General features: G+C 43.4%; 1 protein-coding gene across 1 annotated transcript in view; it reads right to left on the reverse strand.

Annotated features, from left to right (window-relative positions):
* The window catches only part of PATJ (PATJ crumbs cell polarity complex component), a 129,782-nt gene that overhangs the window by 12,934 nt on the left and 95,916 nt on the right, over window positions 1–20,932 (reverse strand). The window contains exons 29-34 of the mRNA XM_088522420.1: window positions 19,676–19,768; window positions 15,775–15,846; window positions 15,190–15,307; window positions 14,440–14,573; window positions 3,542–3,625; window positions 1,385–1,578 (exon numbers count right to left, since the gene is read on the reverse strand). Coding sequence (XP_088378546.1) covers window positions 1,385–1,578; window positions 3,542–3,625; window positions 14,440–14,573; window positions 15,190–15,307; window positions 15,775–15,846; window positions 19,676–19,768 — 695 coding nt within the window. The remainder of the gene's footprint in view (window positions 1–1,384; window positions 1,579–3,541; window positions 3,626–14,439; window positions 14,574–15,189; window positions 15,308–15,774; window positions 15,847–19,675; window positions 19,769–20,932) is intronic.

The following is a 20,932-nucleotide window of genomic DNA, read 5'->3' on the forward strand; positions in this document are numbered from 1 at the left end:
TTTTTCTCTATGAGCCTGCAGGTCCCCGAAAGAAGAGCAGAGATAAGTCTGCAGAAAGGACTTTTGCAGCTCGCGCACGAGTTACGCAGCAGTAAATCCCTCTTTGCGGCTCTCCGTCCGCAGCGGCGCTCGGAGCAGGAGGGCGGCCAGCCAAGAGGCAGAGGGCACTAAGCAGCTTTATGAGCCCCAGCTCCTCGTGGGGCTGCCTTCCCGTGCCCAGCTGCCGTCGCCGCGCTCGGTGCCCGCCCCAGCTCCGCGTAAGCTCCTGGAAAACGTCACGCAAAGAGGTGGCACTTGGCAACCCTGGCCCTAAAGGCCACGGCGCTTTGCAAAGTGCATTAGACCCTGGCATGGTTTAGTCTGCTGCACAAATTAAGCCACCTCTAAGGTGGCAACCGAAGCTTTTAGCAGTAGCGCCGAAAGTTTTGCGGAGCAGCGAGCGCAGGAGGGCTGCAGGCCACGATAACCATCTGCAGGGTAATTTACATAAGCCAAATTAATTATCCAGCCTGCAATCTGCTCACAACACCTGGGTTGAACACCGCCACTCTTGTCAAAAACCGGCTGTGGAACCTTTACTGACCGTACGCAGGCGGGATAACAACACGACCATTTGTAACTGAGCAAATACATTTTGGGGGGCAATAGGGAGGAGCAGCCGTGTGATCCTCGTGCACCAGGACTGACGGAGCACTCGCTTGTGCCACGCTGTAAATCTCTTCTAGCAAGGAAGGACTTAATTTATCAGTGCTCTGGTTCCAACGCTCAATAGCAATAGTTTGGAAACACATCCGTAAGGGATCCCCTTTTATCAGGCAGTTGCTGGCTACCCGGTTCTGCTCAGTGTTCCCCGAGCTCCTGGGTGCTGAACTCCCCGCTCATTCGGGCCTCTTCCAGGATTTGGGGTCCAGTCTTTCCACCAGCCTCCTGGAAGTGGCACTTTGAATCCAAGTAGGATCTAGATCTAACAAATCCATTTACAAAGGCATATCCCAGCAGCTGTTTTTTCTCCCTTTTGGAAGGGAGAAGCCCAGCCCGGCCTTCCCAGCGCCGAGGGAGAGGAGCCCTCAGCAGGGCTGGCTCCCAGCTCCATCTGTGTTCCTGTGGCCATGCCCACGCACAAAGCAGGAGGTCCCTTCTGCAACACAAACTGCCATTTTTCCAAGGGAAAGAGCAGCTTTCATTACACAAGGATTTTGCTTTTCTGATATAGAACCCAGAATCAAAACCCCATCACATCCTTGCAGATATTTAAATCCAAAATTTAATTGCTAATGGCGTTTTCCCCTATTTTGCATTCTGTTTAATAGCTACAGCTGTTCCTATGGCAAGGAGGCAAATACTTCTCATTTGAAGGGCAGGCTGACTGAAGAGACATTCTTACCGTTTCCCAGCTATGCTGAGGCCTAGCCCCCGGCCCGTTTTCTTCTGTATATCTACGTGGAAAATCTCCAAGTTTTCTTCGTCTTTGTAATGAGCTTCATCTCTGTAGACAACCAATTGCACCTTCTGTGGGGTCTGCCTCAGCGCTGTGATAGCTTCTTCGTGGTTGGCATTCCGCAGATCGATCCCGTTCACCTGAAATAATCAGTGTTTTCTTTCCAAACGACATATATGAATGATCTTTTCATCACCATCCCCGCATCCTATCCTTGGGTGACAGGACAAATTTGTCAAGTTGATGTGCCTTGGCACTCTAATTTAGTGCTCTGATTTCCAGAGGGCTGAGCGCCTGGATTTCCTCTCGAATAATAGCTCAGTGCCTTGTGCCGCTGCCTAGTTTAAATCATGGCCATCCAAATGTTTGGGCTTAGCAGGTTTTTGAATGCAGGAGAAGCTCAAGCACAGGCCTTGCTGCACTGCCTGGACTGAGCAGAAACACGCTCCGTGCCCAGCCCTGCGGTCACTTCTCCTGCTGGAGAGGCTGTGCCTGTGGCCATGGCTGCTCCTGCTCCTTCCACCTTCGGGAAAACAGGCAGGGACAAACCAACATCATTCCCGTTTAACCCCAAACAACCCCGTGCAGCATCGCTCCGTTCTCGCCCTTACACAAGTGTGCTGCGCTCCCGATAACTTTGGGAGGTCCCAAGGTTGGGGTTCCTCTTCCCACACGTCCTTAATGTGCCAAGGGAAGCAGGGCCACCGCAAAGGGCAGCGGTTATTTTGCCTGGTTCCAATAGATGGCACACCAGACCGCGCTTCCCTCGCCCGGCCCGCGAACACGGTGCAGCGTGAGCAGACCCAACGGGAAGCTCTGGTTGAACAGGGAGGGCTGGAAAATCTGCTGCAGCCTGAAATCCTGCCCCCTGCTTGGGTCAAGCCAATGCACGGATATTTAAGGTACTTACCAATACTCTGTGACCAAAATATTTTTGGCAACAACAAAAAATGCTTAAATATTCTTTAAGACTTGTTAGAAAGCAGTATGAACTGTACCTGAACAACAATACTGTGTTAATATATAACATAAGAAGTCGTAAGGCAAGAAAATACTTCTCTGCTTTTGACTGCACAGTTATAAACATGCACAATTCTACATTAGGACAATTAAGTCCAATTCATAGTAATTTAATTCTTTTGTACTAATTCTGTATGCATTTATTTATATACTGCCTTGCCATGCTTTTTCCTGCTCTGACACCTATGTGTGCTTTATCGTACTAACCTGAAACCAATTCAGAGTTGTCTTCCTGCTTCATTAGTGCAGCTTTTAAAAGCTGAAATAACAGCATTCTGGCATGCAAACATTAGCACTTTTCTGTATGGTCAGCGAAGAATTAATTAACCTTCTCTGTTTTTATTACCTGGCTAATTATCATGCCCTGTTAATACATAGCTATTTATAAAATGAAAACAACATACAGCCCTAACACTAAAAAAAATATATATATTGTCTGTGCAAGAGCTGTAAAGACAACTCCCTGAGTGCCCCTTGCTATTTTTCTAACCCTACACACGAAAGCCTTAATGGCCATGCTGGGAATTTGTCCTGCTCCGACGGTGAGGCCCTGCAAACAGCTGCGCGAGAGCCCCCGCGGCCACGATCCGCACGGCAGCGGCTCTGCCTTAACCCCTGCCTCTCCGAGAGGAGGAGAGAGAAGGGTGAGCACAAAATCAAACCAGCTCACGGGTGTTAAAACCAGCTCTGGGGTTGGCCCCAGCAGCTCTGTGAGGGCTGGCCGGCAGCGGTGCTCACTTTCCACGTGGAAGAGGACGTGGAAGCTCCTGCGGCAGCGCTGGTCGCTCGGCGCGGGCCTGGATGGAGGGGCAATACGGAGCGGTTGGACACAAGCGGCCAACACGGACCTCACCATCCGCCTCGTCCGAGTGAACTGAGTCCCCATTTGTGCTTTCAGCTTACGTGAATAAACAGGGAAATGTCAGTCTTAGCGGCAGAAAAGCAGCCTGAAGTAGAGATCCTGCTAAATGATCCCCATTTTCCTCGTGAGGAACCTACCTGGCATTGAACACGAGCATGTGTGAGAAACGTCAAACGTACGTGCCAACGTGCACGTACCGAGATGCTCCGTGACCCCCTTACCTCGAGAATCTGGTCCCCGGCCCAGAGCCTGCCGTCCCTGGCGGCCGCCCCTTCCTCGTAGACCTCGTGGATGACGATGGCGTCCTGCGGGAACATGGCAGCCGCGTGAGGAAGACGTCCGGAATTGCACAGCAGGATCGAGAAAGCTCATGTCCATTTTCCTAACCCTCTGTGCTAAGAACGCGAGTGCCATAGCCAAAACTCCCATAGTGGAGGAGAAGGGCAGACATTTTTTGTCTGACACTTCAGGGTAGCCTCGTCAAGAACTTCTATCATTTTTATACATTGGCATCAGCAACACATGAACTCAGTGTGAACTATTACATTAATATCATCTACTTTTTATGATATTATTTAAAACCAGATTCTCTGGAGCTATGAATATTTGTAGGGACTTGGCAGAGGCCTCCGCGCTCGGCGAGGGCCGCATGCCTCGTGGTGAACAGCGCTGGTTAAAGCTGCAAGAAATGAAATCCAGAAGAGAGGCACAACGGCAGCCGCTCGCTCATTACCGAGCCTGGAAAATGTAGTGGCAGATGTAGCTGCAGGGAAGGTTGCAGCCATTTAATCTTATTGCCAGCAATAGCTGTCCCCAAAGAAAAAGCCTTACAAAGAGCCCAGTGTTCTCGGCGGGCGCTTTCCCTCGCCGTTGTTCTGCTGTGGTTTTCTTGGGGTTTTTCCCCTCCACGCAGATAGGTGCAGGGCCTGCTCCATGCTCCGCTGCAGCTCAGGATCCTGCCTGCAGCCAGGCTGGAGAACCGTGCGCCGGGACGTCTCCATGGGACGTGCATTCCCCCAGGATGGGATACCCCATTCTCAGGGGGACGTGACCCCGGCCAACGCTCTTGCTCCATGTGCCTGGCTGTCATGTCACCATCCTGGAGCAGCAGGGACACGGGCTGGCACAGCCAGACACCACCACTCAATGCCACGTCCCTCGAAGCTAACGCCCAGCACGGTGCCCCATGAAGCCACCGCCAGCAGCATCGCACTGGCCAACATGAGCCAACTGCCCCGGCAAAAGCCAGTCGGGTGACAGCGACATGTGGTTTTTCACCCGAGACCGATCACGGATCACTTTGGAAAAAAGTGACTTGGGCTCTCTGCTCTAGAACACGTTTCGCTTCTGCTTTGCAGACTCTCCCCAAAGACAGGCACTTACAAACGGCCCACGAGGCAGTCCAAAATACTGACCAGCTTCTTAAAAAAACATCACTCAATAGGGTACACGGGATGAACAGGAGGTTCAATAGAAAAACCGCATGTGGCCAAATGACAGCAGATGGGGCATGCACACACATGGTCCAATTAGGAACTTTTGGGCTATATTTCCTAACCTCAGAGCAAGGAACCTTCACTTATATTCCTTGAAGTTTGCTTTCCGCTTCCAGTTGCTTTAAAAATAGCCAGTGTATCGGAGCTACCAGCATTTACCAGTGTTACTGGATTAATACGCGTAAAACCACGCATACGTAAAGCTCAGATTCAGGAACTATTGAATGTTATCAGTTTGAATATCTGCATCATCCGCTCGAAAAGGCAGCAATTCAGTATTACACTGGGGTTCCACGCTGGTCTATAACTAAAAATATATATGGCACAAAAAGGACCATTCCTGTCTTATCTGTGCTTACCCTGAAGAAGGAAGCATCTGATGTGCCAAAATACTGTTTTAGCTATTTCTTTTAAACTAGTGCAGTTGAATTAGTACAAATACACTAAAAACATAATGCAGCAGTATGTCCATGATGCACACTCGAGTTTTAAACAGTTTATGGCATAAACATGAGATACCCACCTTCCTCAGCTTATACGTAGACATCTTTCCTCCTTTATTTCTGAGATCAGCTGAAAGCACACTTAACTCAGAAATAGTCTTTTTTCCTTTTAATGGGATCTGTATAAGGCCCCACTTGTTTTGAATATCCACGATAAACCCCATTGGGAAACTACTGATACTGAATAAGCATTTCTACTGTTATCAGTATTTTAAAGAAGTTTGAACATGTCATAATGATATTGAATGCAACGCTCTAGCCAACTAACAAGCAAGCATGACTCTGTAATAACTGTTAATATTAGGGTTTTAAGATATAACGGACATATTTGGGCCTGAGAAAACAAACTAGAGTCTGTTCTTACTAAATGAAAGGCACACTAGGAAGGATGCAGCTCTTGAGGAAAAAATTATGCAACAAAAGTAAAATGCAGGAGGTTGCCTAGTAGAAGCTTAAGGTGCCATTGTTCTTGACAACAAATAGACAACCTTTGCTAGAGTCCTGCAGCAAAAAAAAACAACTTTTCTTACAGAGCATGCACTTAAATAAGCATGAGTTTGGGTTACTGGCGATCTGCAGCTCCTACTCACTGACTTGGAAGAGTTGTGTCTTAGTATTTCTACAAGTCAGGTCCGAAATAGTTGCAAATAAACCAACTGATAACAGAGGAAGGAAAGATGTCGATGTCCAAATGGAGGTTACGAACTTGACTACATCTATGGGATTTCCCACTCCTGTCCCACTTGATCCCCTCTCATTTTCACACAGATTATGGCTCTCCATGATACAGCTTGGCACAATCTCAAACTGTTAGTGCAGAATTTAGAAATAAACACACTCCGATCATATCAAAATGATTATTACTTAAAGGAAAGTATCTAGTTGCTAAAAGTATCTACTTCAGAGGGTTGACAAATACATTCAAAAAACTAGAGCTTTAATCTTCATACATCCTGATAAAGAGCATTTCCTTAGTCTGAGAACATTATACAAATCGGGAATTATGCAAAGTTTAACATTGCTTGGATGTGACAGAAGGATGCAGAATACAAGCCAGAGTATATACTCTAAATAGGGTGTTTCTGATTTCTACAGAACCTTCCTATGGAACAAAGACTAGGGAAGGTTGGAGAACTGTAAAGAGAAGCTGAAAATCAAAGGAATACCTGAATAATCCTGGCAACAACAAGGTAACTGAGAAATGTCTACGAATGCCATTCTTGCACAGTGCTTGCATACAGATGTGTTTTGGACAGTCTGTCTGCTGGAACCACATCAATACTTTCAGAAACCCGTGAGTCTCCCAAATAAAGCTCATACAGTGGAATTTAGACAATTCTCTCTCCTATTTTCCAAATCCACAACTCCACAGGGGAACAGATGGCCCCATGGTGGCAGGTGTAAACCTGAAGTATCCAACCATAAGACCTGTTAAAAGGTAAAGTAGAAGGGAATTTGCCTGCTACTGCTGGCGCTCTGTCCTGGTCTGGGCAAGGCGTATTTTGAAACCTAACAAAACCAAAGGTTCTGTAGTTGGCGGAATGAGGCTGAACACACTGTTATTATACATACTATACAGCTAAAAAAATCCATCTGCAAGCCAGAATAGTTCCAAAACACGGCAGGAATAGCCCTGGTTGATATACGATATACATCAAACCTATGAATGGGGTGTATGTTTATCAAGTTGCAATGGGGTACACATTAGAATGCATTTTGCAAGGTTCCAACTCTAGCCGTGGCAGAGCCGCAACCAATTTCTACTGCTCTACCAGCACAGTAACACAGTGGTTGTATAGTCCTGTAGAATCAAGGAGACACCCTTGTGATAATTCTCATAATGACTCTCACTAAAGAGGTTTTTTGCTGATGGGAGAAACACGCTGGCAGAAAGGGCAGAGAAGCAGAGGAATTCACAGAATCTCTTGATCAACCTCCTGAAGATGCGCAGAACAAACGACTATTCCAGAGAAAGTGCAAGACAAAACTACAAAAATCAGCAGCCCATTTGAGACTGTATTTATGGAGAACACAACTTGCAGAATGTGCAAAGCATAGACTACATAGCAACTGTTTTCATGCACACTATGGGGAGAGCCCTGAACTTTAGGGGAATCTGGTCCCGACAGCTCCCCAGCTGTGAACATTTCTCCTGCTTGATTAACAGCTTCAGAGCCCCAGCAGGGTGAGGATATCAACTCACCCATCAGCAGAGTGCACAAACAGGAAACACTCCCATTAAGACTTAAATTCAGTTAAGAACAGCTTAATCTTTGTATCTTAAATGTCAAGAGCTGCTAGGGTAGAGACTTCGGGCAGAGCTGGCGCTGTGTTGTCTGATTAAGTCCTGGGGAGAAAGGTGACAACGTCAGCCTCGTTTTCAGGAAAACTCCTCATCACATGAGCCTTAAACCGTCAGGATCATAGAGAGTGGTGAGAAAGACCCATGAGCAGCTTGGCTACGGGCTGGGACGGCTCCAATTTGCTGCAAGTTTATAGCATTTGAGACAGTTGCTGTGCAGTTTCTCCTGTGCAGATGCTCTTCAGGAAAGCAGCAGCTTTCAAAGCAGCTGCCCTTTTCACTGAAAAATCGGCAACCAGACTACGGAGTTAGTTGTGAACGCTGGGAGCAGAAGGCAAGGGAGTAAAAGAACAACACACAAAGAAGGCTAATATTTCAAATACTATGGCTATTTTGTTCAAGGTCTATCATCTAAAAAGATGGAAGAGTACGGAAGAGGAATTGGAGCAGAGGAAATGCCATGTATTTGGTGTTGACTGAACTTGACATGTAAAGAGGTCTGAATTCTGATGAAGAGACTTGCACTGAATATACTTAATGTAGATCACTCATGACAACCTATTTCCTTTGGCTGAACTAATATTAACTGTATTTTGATGCTTATCTTCCCTGTGCTCCTGCAGGCTCCCAGGCAGCTCTGCCCTGCCAGGAGGACGAGAGGTGTGAGAAGATCCCAGCCTGGGTTTTCCAAAGCATGTAGGCATTTAACACGGGAATCTCCAGGCAAAACTAGAACAGTCCTGAGAAACCAGAGCCAGGGTTGTGTCCCCTACCTAACAAGGCCCTCTCTGCCACCAAAAACGTCATCGTCCATTCGTTCCAGCTCAGGTAGCATTAGATGGGGGGTGGAAAAGGCACCTGCTTCCCAGAATGGACAGTTCTGGACACAGACATCCACCTAATGCTGGATGTCCAGGCCAAAACAGAGACACCAGTTTTGGGAAAGCTGTTGGATTTGTATGAATTTTAAATGCCTCTACCCTAATTTGGTTTGCAGTTAGGTGAATGAAGTCTTCCCATTAACTACAATTAACACCCATGCCTGAACGGCAGTCCTTTTCCTCAGGAAGTAAAACAGCATGCTACACACACAATAATGTCCTGGAAAAGATGTTTTCTGACTTGGTTGACCAAATGTGTTTTTCTAAGCTAATATTACACACATTTCAAACAAGTGCCTTACATAGTACAAACATTTCACTAAATTAACATTTATTAAAGACAATAAAGCTACAAGGGTCTCTGATGACTGCAGGATTACAGACTTATCTCTTTCCCAGGGCAAGTAAAATATCAGTAGTTATTTCCTTTTCAGCTTGTGTTATACTTTGTCCAGAGTAGTAAAATTGTCATTTCATTTTTACAGTCTAGTTCACAGATAAAGCAGAAGTCAGACGTTTGTACAGTGTTTTTCACTGAAGAATTAGCCCCACACAAGAATCTTTCGATAGTTAAAATAAATCCAGCTGCTGGTTACTTGTAGGCAGAGGAAATTACAGCTGTTACATTATGATCTATGATCTTCCATTCACAGACCAAAATGGAATCTAAAAGATAACAGTCCAGCAGCAAAAGCTGAAGGTCGAATCAAAGCAAATGGCTTAAGAATTTTATCTAGTAGATATCGTACCACATACACCTCTTGTAAGACTCAAATATTTTGCAATTGCTAGCATTCACAAACCATTAACAGGCACCCAAAATCCTAAGCCAAACACTACTGTAATAAAACAGGCTATATAATGTAAAAATGTATTACTGTGTTAATGTAAAAATGCTTCACGTTGCATGATACTGAAAAACTTCTCTACTCAAGGTCAAAACAAAAAGTCTGTTTCCCATTTAAGTACAAGCCCTTGCAAAAGATGGTGCTCACTTGCCAAATTTCATAAAAAAGATTTATCCACAACATCAATATGAATATAATTTTTCATACTAAAATACAGATTTATTTTAAGGAAGTGGATAATATTTGTATTACATTTTATAGGCCCCTATAGTTACATCTGGTCCTTATTTATTTAAATTTTATTCAGCTTGCATAATATTTTTGCTTACAGTTATATTCTCTAAGATCAGAAAAGCCCAAACCTGAAAATTCAATGGCACTATTCATTAACATTCCTTCGGTCTGCAGTCATAGACATTTGCAAGCTCTCCTTTGATTCTGAAATAATAAAACTAAGGTAATAAGATGTTTAGTATAAAAATATATGACTTAAGTCAGAATGATAGAAAGAGCTATGTTTCTATGAATCACAGGCCAAAGCAAACCAAACTTTTTCAAAATGTATACATGCTCATTTTAGAGGGAATAATAAAACACAGAACTATGTACTAAAATGTTAACTCTCTCGCTCATTATTTTATTAAATAAAAATATGAAAATTTACAATGTACAGTGCATAACACAGGTTATAAAGAACGCGTGAGATCCTGAAGGCACATGAGACTTGAAGTCCAAAGCCAATGGTTCTAACTACCAGCCAGAAAGCTGCTCCTGAATCCTTTCTGATATGTCCTACTGCTTTCATATACTTTTAGATTAAGTTTTATGGTTGATTTATGCTTTGGCAAGATATTGACTTCTTAGAGCAAGACTCTGCTAAGCAAGCTAGCCGGACGGTCAAGTAAACCCTTGCCAAAGATCTATCAAATGCCTGATTTGCAGAACCTCCTGCTTTAACTCCCATTTGTGATAACCTGGGTGCAAAGCAGTTTGTTTCCTCCACGCTGTTGCACACTAACCTCCTTCTGGAATTGCGATGAACATGAACCCACCAACTTCATTTTGCATCGTCTCACCAGGATTCAAGGCAGCAAAAGCACCACCCACTCCATCACCAGGCTGCCTTCTATTTTACAAATGTGGGTGATGGCTAAGAAGTGATTAAACACTCTTCCCTTGCAACCACAAACTTTTCCTCTACAATGCTCAAGTCATGATTAAAAATTTAGAGTTTCTACGACTTAAGAGTTTCTTTTTTTGCTTTGTTGTTCTGCTCTTTGTGCAAGACACTGAACAGCATCGGTATCTATAGCCAATATATTACAGCAACCCTCCTGAGGCCCATATCCTGCCTTTCCTTTGCAGCTATAAGGTAAGCATACTGCACTGACACTGTTTTAGTCCTAGCTTTATGTGATGACTACTCAAAAAGCCTTGCAGACCTCAGCTGTGTGTTAAGTCATGAAGTTTTTTTTTATTATTATTTTGTCTGATTCTAAATGTAACCAGGGCAGGAGGAGCCAAGAGGGGAAAAAAGCTCCAGCAGGTGGGAGCCTGTGTGTTCAATGGGAGCCACATGAGTCCTCACGTGCAGGTACCTGAGCACAGCACCAAGCAGGGGCGGCACCAACCCTGCTCTCAGCGGCAGGGAGCTCCTCGTGGGGACACCAGCCCTCATGGTCACAAGAGCTGCAACTTAAAAATCCCTCCCTTGCCTTAACTGCCAGCATCGGTGTCAGATGTGACTCACCTGGATCAGGAGAATAAACCGAAATATTCCCGTGTCCAGCTCTGTGGCAGTGCTCCCCGTTCCCAGCACGAGCTGGAGAGCTCTGAGCAGCCCTTCCTCCTTCACGACTCCTGCACTAACTCGCGCACCCGCTCTTAGCTGAGTGCAGGCATTGGAGCATTGCTAAGGTGTTTCAGTTCCCTGGATTTGTGAATGTCTACATTTTATGGATGGAGTCCCTTACATTTGTTAATTACCTTAAAAAGGCCATTTATTAAAGCCAGCTGAAAACAAAAGCAAAGTATATATATATTTACATTTCAGAATGGACAACTTGATATAAAAATTATATACAAACGATCCATTTTTGTTGCTTTTAATAATAATAAAGACACAGGATCAGGAATGCTTCCTTCCTTCTTTCTCTAAGTTTCAGACAATACTCAACAGCTTTCCTAGCAGCTCTACTTCCAGTTTGCCCTTAGGCTACCAGTCCTACAAATTGTTGTTTTAGAGCATAGGAGCCTCTGCAGAATGTAACTGTCATCCAGATATGGCACGTCCATAGACCAAGTCACCATTAACCTGCAAAATGCTGCCTACCCCCAGCATGCCCAGGTGTTCCCATCGGCCAGGCAGCAGAGTGTCAACAGCTACAGGCAACCAGCTCAGGAATGAGGCAGTTAGAAGGAAAACAGTGCTCCCACCTATCAAGAAAATTCTGCATCTTGGAGCAAGGCTTGTTCACATATTGCTGAGGATAAAATCCCTGTAAACTGACAACCCTGATTTATAAGGAATGGCTCGCCGCGAGCTGGACAAGACGTAGCAGCATTCACTCACTTGGGAGAGATGACGGGAGTAGGATGAGTCACAAATCTGGAGGAAAACCACAATGTTTTTTTTCAAGCTGTTCCTTCATGCCCTTTTCCCAGCCCATTTCAAGAGCAAACCACACACAGTTTTTGGCAAAGAGAGTTTCAGAGGAAAAAGCTCATTACCTGACCTAAATTATTTTGCTTGAAACAACTTGCAAAAAATACAATGAACCAAAAGCAGAAAAATTAAGCAAGGTTTCCTAAATTTATGGTAAACCACTAGAATACCTGGGTTGCCACTCTGGTGTCCTGGGGGACCAGTCTGGTGGCAGCTTTGGGCCACTTGGCCGTGCCAACCCTGTCTCGCTGCCACCAACACCGAAGGCTGGAAGCTCTGGGGACTCCCCCGAGTGCCCAGACTTGTCCCCGCTCAGCGCACAAGAGCCCCGAGCAGCTCGCTGGGGTTTCCAGAGCCCAGGGCTGCAGGCACTGCCCCGCTGTCCTGCTGCAGCTGCTGGTGACAGTGACACCCCTGTGAGCTTTATAGCTGCTCTGGTGGTGGCAGGGCTCACGAGCCAGTATGCATCATTCAGCAACAGGCAGCTCAACAGGGCCAGACTGTCCTGGGGAGCACAGCCAGAGCCCAAAGCCTCTTTTTCGGATATTTCTTAAAACACCTTCTTTTTTTTTTTCTTTTTTTTTTTTTTTTAAATTCCCTGAGAGTTGCTTTTACAAGTTTGATTGGACTACTACCAAAAAAAAAAAAAAAAAAAAAAAAAAAACCAACCCACAACCCCTCACAAATGGAGCACGCTGTATTTCAGCCAGCTCCGGTCTGCCGCTTAATTGCTTTAACGGAGAGGCCATGTGCGCTGTGCAGGCAGGGGTGCGGGGGAAGGTTAAATGAAAGAAAGCAGAGGAGGAAGAAAAATGAAAAATCAGCCCCTAGAACAGGACTCCAAGCATCAACTCCATGAAGACAGCTTTCAAGGATGCATCTTTCTTTCCCATGCCCTTCCTACAGCTCCATCTTCCCGGCTGCTGCTCTCCTCCCTAAAGCTTGCTGCCACAATCCTGGTTGCAATACATCCAATTTGACAGCATTTTGCTTGGCTGAAACTTTTAAAAAAATAAATTTAATGGGATGGTCTTCTCAATGACAAAAATTTAACAGGAGTTAAGGCATTGCTTTCCAACCTCCTGACAAAATTAACCTCCTGCACACAAGCTGTATATTTCAAGTCTCCACTTGGTGACTTCTGATGAGATTCCTAAGGTTATAGCTTAAAAGCTGTGACTATATTTCATTTTTAAGCAGTACTTCTCCTCAGCAGGCTTCCAGATTTATTATTCCACTATGGGACTGCACATCATACATCTAAAATGACCCCAAACAACTCAGAAATGAGCACTGCCACTCCACGCAAGCCTGTAATCCTTTAACCATTTTTATGGCAAGGCCACTTCCATACTGCATGGATGAAGCCCTTATGCTCTTGCCACGGCATCCTCCATTGGACAAATCCTTTGATGAACAGCTTCCCTCAAACCCTATTACTAATAAATACCAATAAATTAGGTAAAAAGGTAAAAGCTCAGAAGCCAAAGCTTCCACACTGGTGATGTGCAGGGTGACATCGGTCATGCCAAGTGGCTCCTGTCTGCCAGGCCTGGTGCTGAGGCTGTCCCCAACGGGCCAGCTCCAGGACACACTGCTGTGTGTGCCAGCTGGAGAGGGAGCAAATCCCTGTTCCACACCTGCAGAAACAGGCTATGAATAGTGCTACTCTGATCCAAAATTCACCTATTTCAAAACCAGCTTGTGAGTGAACTTCTGCAACAGACTTGTTTACTGAAGGAACTGAATTCAACTTTAAAGATTAAAACCTGGCATTCTGTAAAACAGTATCTCTTAGACAAACAGGGAGTGGACACAGCAAGAGCAGAGATGAGAGGTTTAGCATAACCGATTTGCTGATTTTACACTTGAACTGATACATTTTAATAGAGCTGAAGATATTTTTTTTTTCAAAACATCACAACCAGAAGTATATTAAATAAAAAGACACAGAAAACAATAAAAGATTATCTTTGTTTTACCTCTGTTCAGCGAGGGCGTTTGCTGGCAGGCCCATATATCATAGTTTGTTTGAACACCTACTAAGCATTTATATTCTCAAGGCATTGGTGTTAACCTTGCTGAAGTAGCTCTATCTCTCTGACACTTGTTTGTGCTCCAATCCTTCTGGTAACTCACCTGCATAAAATTCTTAATTCACATGTGCTAAGAAAGAATACTTGCTTGTACGTAATGACAGAATATACCACTCAAAGACACGCATTTCAATTTAAATGGGAATAGAAAACAACAGATCTGATAGAAGGCAAAATTATCAGTGCAGTATCAGAGATCACGGCTGCTCGCTGCTGAACAACTCATTAGAGCACTAACAGATTAATGGCATCATTAGTTTCTACATTTTTTCTGCCTTTCTCTCATTCTTTAAAATAGATGATGAATATTAGTTGAACAGCAGCTCACCAGAGGAGTGTCCTTCCCTCCAACGATGCTGAGACCGAGGCCTGATCGACCCTTAGATATCTCTATAGTCATCTCCTGCCCCGGAATGATAGGACAGGTTGCTGGATCCACAGGCATCGGAGGTGGAAAGATGCCTAAGAAATGAAAAACAGAGAGGTGACTTACACTATAAAGTAATAAAACAAAAATGGCTAATGAAATAATATGAGAGCGATTAATTAAGTTCTCATATTTTGCTCTTCACCTTTATAAGCCTAAATCAAAATAGAAGAATATTTTAAGTCACTTACTACAGTGACTCACTACACTTGCAGGTTCTAAATGCCTGGGAGAGCGTTTACTTCAGATGTGACCTATCCAGTCCAGACCACAACAGCAAAGCATCCTGCATGTGGGGTAGATGTGGCAATGCCACAGCCCACTGGAACCAACAGTGTTCCAGATCGCAGCATGTCCAGCACCGGAGAGAGTCAGGCCACCATTTAGACATGAAAAAGAAAGTTATGTCAGGTATACAATATCACCATGTTGTCAGGAACTACTCAAAGGCAAAAAGGCACGACAAGAATGTTTCATGTATTGTTAGCATGTATTGTTAGCATGTATTGTTGACAATATGGGAGGAAAACATCAGCCCGCTAACACTCTGGCCTGACCCTTCTTTGTAAAAGCTCACTGGATGCTAAAAGAGAAAAACATCCTCTATTTTAGGGTACCAAATAGGCACTGAAAAAAAGTAACTGTCCTTACTATGGCTGGTGGCTTCTGCCTCTGGAGAAAGGTATGTAGGTGCTGGCACCAGGGAGATCTCCTGCAAGCTGACTGGTACTTTTGCTGAAGACTTGGATTGCTTGATCTGGTTGAAGACCTAAAACCAAAGCAAAGCAGAAGCAATGTACATCAATTATCAATAGCTGATACTGTCCTTTGCTATTGCTCATCATACCCTACTAAATCTGCCAGGTTAACAGGAGGGAAATAAGAGTACAAAGAGGAGATGAACTGAAGACATTATCTTTAAAAGTAAATGGCAAATCAGGTAGACCGGATAACTGTGATTGCAGAAATACTTGTGCAATATGGACAAAACTTCATCTGTCATATCAAGCAACTTGCAACTTTTTTTCCTTTTTCAAACAGGAAAAAACATCCTTGACATTAGCCAGGGTGATATTTTTCCACATGCTTAAAGGAAAGCAAGACATTTTTTAATCCCCTCTGCCCAGTAAAATTATTTTAATGCTTCCTCAATTAAAAAAAAACACTCTTGTAGGCACAATCTTCAACTAATTCAAGCCCCCAGAAAATCTTGCCAATTAATTTGAATGCACATACATTTTCTGGGAGCTGCTCCTCCACTTCCTGCTGATCTACCAAAGATGGCTTGTCAACTTTGAATTTAACATCCTAAAAAATAAATTTAGGAAAGTTAGGTGTATTGAAAATATCACATTACACAAAATATCCACTAAAACTATAAATGATGGTTCTGGTTGAACTCAGTGATATCGCATCATACAAGTACATCTACAGCACAACACAGAGCAGCAGCCAAGAATTCACAGAATTAACAGAAGTTTGGAGGAAGCTACTAAAAACAAAAATACTCACAAATTTTGAGGGCTTACAATAAAGAAAGGGATTTTTGGAGGAGATTATCCCACATTGTCTATGTTGTTCCTGAGGAACTGGGAACTCTAATGTCTCTAAAGGACGCTGGGGTGTCACGGGACAGCAGCTCCCACGTTCAGTGGGAGCAGAGCCCAGGTTACAGGAGGAGCTTCCAGCACAGAGGCACCTGTACAGACCCGGCAGTGCCTGCAGCCAAAAGAAACCCAAATTCATCTCTTTGACTCCCCCTCACTCCTTCTGGCAGCTCTCAGCAGCACTGAGCACCCTGCTGGCACTTATATAAAGTAGCTGCTGATAAAGCCTCGTCCTGTCTCGTTATCAGTATCTCAAACGCGGGTGCTGCGATCACAGGCTCCCTTTGCATCCCTATTTCCTTCCATATCCTTGTAATACACTAAAGGATATTTTTCTCTCCTGTTTCTCTCCTCCTCCTGTTTCCTACAACTGCCAGCAGCAGTTTTGGTATCTTTCCTCTGTAACCTCTTAGCCAATTTTAGACCACTTTGATCATAAAATCAGATTTAGTTATCTTGCCAATGTAAAAAAACCCAAACAAGTCTGATATCCTAGTTTGCAGAAATGTTGTGCATGCAACTTCAAAAGACAACAGTGAGAGTTCAGCCTCTCAGAAGAATTCCTCATTAAGATGACAGTTCATGCACAAAAAAAGTATTAAATTTTAAGTAACCAAGCTTGAAAATACTGGCCTTGTTTCCTGAAGTTTTGTGAGATTACATTTCCCAGTCAGCTTTCTTCCTGACTTCGCTTTTTCTTTTACATTCTGAATTTGCTCTACCTATAACTGTTATTTGTCTGGATAGCAAGAAAATCAAATCAAATGATCTCACCGTATTATCAGAAGGGTTGGGGAGAAATGGAAAAATTGTTTTGTCATTTTATGACAGATTATTATAATGAAAGTGAAAAAATATTTCATATCTTGTTTTTTCATTTTGATACATGACAAACTTCCTCTCAGACATCTAGGGGACACTGAACATCACCTTTAAAACCATTTAATCCTCCCCATTTACATCAGAATGTGTCAGAGGTACCTGGGCAAAGCACAGGATTTCTAACCCCCCGTGTTCCGGATTATGTCCCCCATTTATGTGCTATAAGCCTGTGACCTGACTGCTTTAATCTAATTCAATGCCCTCAAAAGCATCTAAAAGCATTTTCACAAAGTCCCTCCGATGTGCTGCTGCTTCAAGGACATGTTTTCCATCTGTGCTGGGACACATCACTGTTCAAGTAGGTTATGGAAAAGGAACCTGCTCTCAGGAATCCAAGATCCATTTAATTCTCCCACCTACAGGACACTGCACGATCAAGGCTCTGCCAGGACACCAGTAATGCAGGGTGGTCACCAGCACATTCAGTTACCACCCAAACCATTTTCCTTTTAATAAAGATAAAAATTCTGAGAGCATCACATACTAGACTTTTTAAAAGCCTCTGTGTACAAATACATACATATACGTATACACACTTGTGTGTGTGCATATATATATACATACACACATATACATGTGTATGTACATGTATATACACACACACACACACTTCCACCCACCTGCAGCAACACCTTAGAGAAACCAAGAGAGCTAAAATCCTCCAAAAACCATATCTTTATATCAGGTCACCTCAAATACCAGCTAACAAGCATGCATATACTGCCCAGCATTTGCACTGGCTCCTGTCCAGGAACAGAGCTGTTTTTGTTCCCCCAGTTATCGTGCAAGCCTATAATGACGTCCCTTAATAATTTTATATTTTATCAAGTGATGAAGTGACAACAGAAAGTATCTTGGGACAGACTGATAAATTTATCAGCTACAAATGGATTCAAAATCATCTGAATTTTTTACTATAGCTTCCACTCGGGTCAGCCTGTCCATGCTTTGAAGTGTACACACTTGGGGAAGATTTTTGCTGATAAGCACATACTTTTTATTTATTCAGTGAACTTGATCTTACATGTTGACTTTCGCATTCCAAATGTCCCATGACATATTACTAAGAAATTCAATAACACTGGTGAAGTAGCATTAGGCTCTAGTGGCAACCATCAGGGCTTGAAAAACAGACAGTTTTCTTTTGCCTCAACAGTCTCTAAAAGATTATAACAAAAATCTCTTCTCTTCAAAATAACAGGCTGCCCCATGCCACACTGCAGTGTTTAATGCTGATCCGACCACAAACCCATTTCCTTCTGGTCAGCAGGAACTGATTACGACCAAATGCTACCACTATTTGCAAAAAAATAAGATATTCTTCCTACAGATAATCGCCATATCCAGCCTTGCAATCTTAAAATTTTAATTGAAATAAACCTCTGAAATTACGATGCTTCCTGGCATGTCTGTCTCCACTATTTGCATCCATTTATGCCTCTGAATCAAGAGTTGGCCCATCTGAAACCAACAGGGAAGGGGTATTTGGATCTACAGGCATTCAAGCGCTTTTGTAAATCCCCCTCCTAACCATTAAGTTTTTGGTATCTATTCACAAAAGCAGCTTAACAGCTATTTGAGATCACAGGAAAAATCTAAGTGGAAAGAGGAGACAGTTTCTTTTCCACTGTCCATATCAAGTTAAATGTGTTCCTGATATTTCCCCCATATGGGAGTTTTTTTTTTCCCCCGCAACGAAACAATTTTTTCATAGTACTCTGTAAGCCTTAAAATGTTTCTTGGAAGGCTGAGCAAAAGGAGTAGCAAAAGCAGGCAAATTATACCTGCAAATGCATATCATAAAGCTCTGAATCATTTATCTTCAAGCCCATCAAAGGAAGTCTCTGCACAAGGCTACAAATCCCAGTTACAAACAGCTAACTTCTTTTGTAATCCATCAAGAACACAAAGAAATCAGTTGTACATGGGTAGTTGATTCGAGTGGTTGAGTATCATGAAATACACCCTTTTTATTAGTATTTCATGGGCTTGTTAACTAAGTGCTTACTGGTAGTTGGATATCACATTCAGCTCATATTTGCAATACTCGGGGCAGCCTACTTTTCAGATTTCTGATAACACACAACCCTGACATATTAAACAACAAAAAACCTCACCTGGATCAACGAGAAGTTCAGTATTTATTACAGTGCACACTGACAGTACCACATTAAACAAGTTATGAGCTTGATGCAGAAATTACTGAGGAAAACCCTATAGCTCTTACTCAGGAGGCAAGACTAGACTATGAAAATAGCCTTTTTGGCCTTAGAACTTATGAAGCTATGAATATAAATAAGAGCATGATTTACAGACCCACTTTTTTCTGAAGTTTGTCACGCACAGGTGGCAAGAGCAAAAACTGAACCTTGTCATTGGAGAAGAGTCACAAGAAGGCCATAGCACTTCACACAAACTCTCAACTCAATATTTTAGCACATTATATTGACTTTTAATTTCACAAAACACGTGAAGAGAACTGTGCATGTGTATGAAGCTAAAAGTTTGATTCTCCTCTTACTTATAATGTACTGGATGTAATACTACAAAAACGACCAGCACAAAAGAGGATGGAAAACAAACGAAGCCAAGAAGTCTCCATCTTCCAAGCCCTGATCATAACTAAATACTGCTTTAAAGCCACTTACAGCTTTGATGGATTCCTCATCAGTCAAGCTTTTCATGACAACTTCCAAGCTGGTGTCTTCTTCGCTGCTTGCAGGTTCAGCACCACCATAATCCTAGCAGGAAGGATTAATGCCAGTTTTAAGATGTGATATGATCTCCCATACTAGTTAAAATTGGACATCTTACACCTTTTTCTTTCATTTTGCTAAACAAGCATCAACATGAAGTGTATATATACGTATACAAACATACATATGTGTATATATATATATACACACACACACACATATATATATAAAGGTTAGCAGATCCGGGCCACCTTCCAAGGTGGACTAACCCCTGCCAGTTGTGAAAACCAAACCCAAGTGGGTCAGTACCAGCAGGTCAGAGCACTCGTCGCCTGGAGCAAGAGCCAAGGCCTGGTTAGAGCCAGGTTACAGCACGTGGCCACCGAGTTGGCCAGGCTAATGCCAGCACTGGAGCACAAGCCTCAGCTTTAAGGGTAAATGCAGTCATGAAATTCAAGTCCTTCTGCGAATTACTGTGAGAATCCTGCTGCTGCAAGAAAATTAACTGAAGAAAGCTGAAGAATATTAACATTATATCATATGGTAATTATGGTACCCTGATATTCTATTAAATTAGCTGGCTTTTTTTTTTTTTTTTTTTGGATAGGATAAGTAACGCACATTAGGTATTTACTCAGTTTTTCAGGCTAAAAGGCAGGTTTTTTTTGTTTGTTTGTTTTTAAAAGATGTGAACAGTTGGCTGAAGAAAAGTTATTTCAATTTCTATAAATCCACTTTACAGGTTAAGACAAAAAAAAGAAGTCTGGTTTCTCCATGTTGGGAGACTGCAACTACAGGCAGTTGGCCAAAGAACAGACCACAACTAACTAAAGCTTTGTGGCACATCGTGAAGACACCGACGCTAAAAAATGGTGGGAAGAAAAATAAGGATTAAAGCACCAAAGATCGAACTTGGGCTGTGCAAATCACAGAGGGAGTTGAACCCAGCTACAGCAGCAGATTTCTCTTGGAACATGTTGCTTTTATGGGAGGAGGAAAAAAGCAGCCGAAGCAGTATCTGAAAATGAGTTGGAGGCAAACAGAAACTAAGCAGGTCTTGCACTGCACAGTCCAGGCTTGACCGTAGCTATAGCTGCAGGGGAAGAGCCATCCACGTCAAAGCCATAGCAGGGGTGTCACCAGATGTAGCCAGCATTCCCTGCAAGGACACAGAGCTGCAGGATAACAGCAAGGCTTATTGAGCTAGCA

Source organism: Tinamus guttatus, unplaced genomic scaffold, assembly GCF_059628265.1.
Source record: "Tinamus guttatus ecotype Peru unplaced genomic scaffold, ASM5962826v1 Tinamus_guttatus_pri_ptg000153l, whole genome shotgun sequence".
Lineage (NCBI taxonomy): Eukaryota > Metazoa > Chordata > Aves > Tinamiformes > Tinamidae > Tinamus > Tinamus guttatus.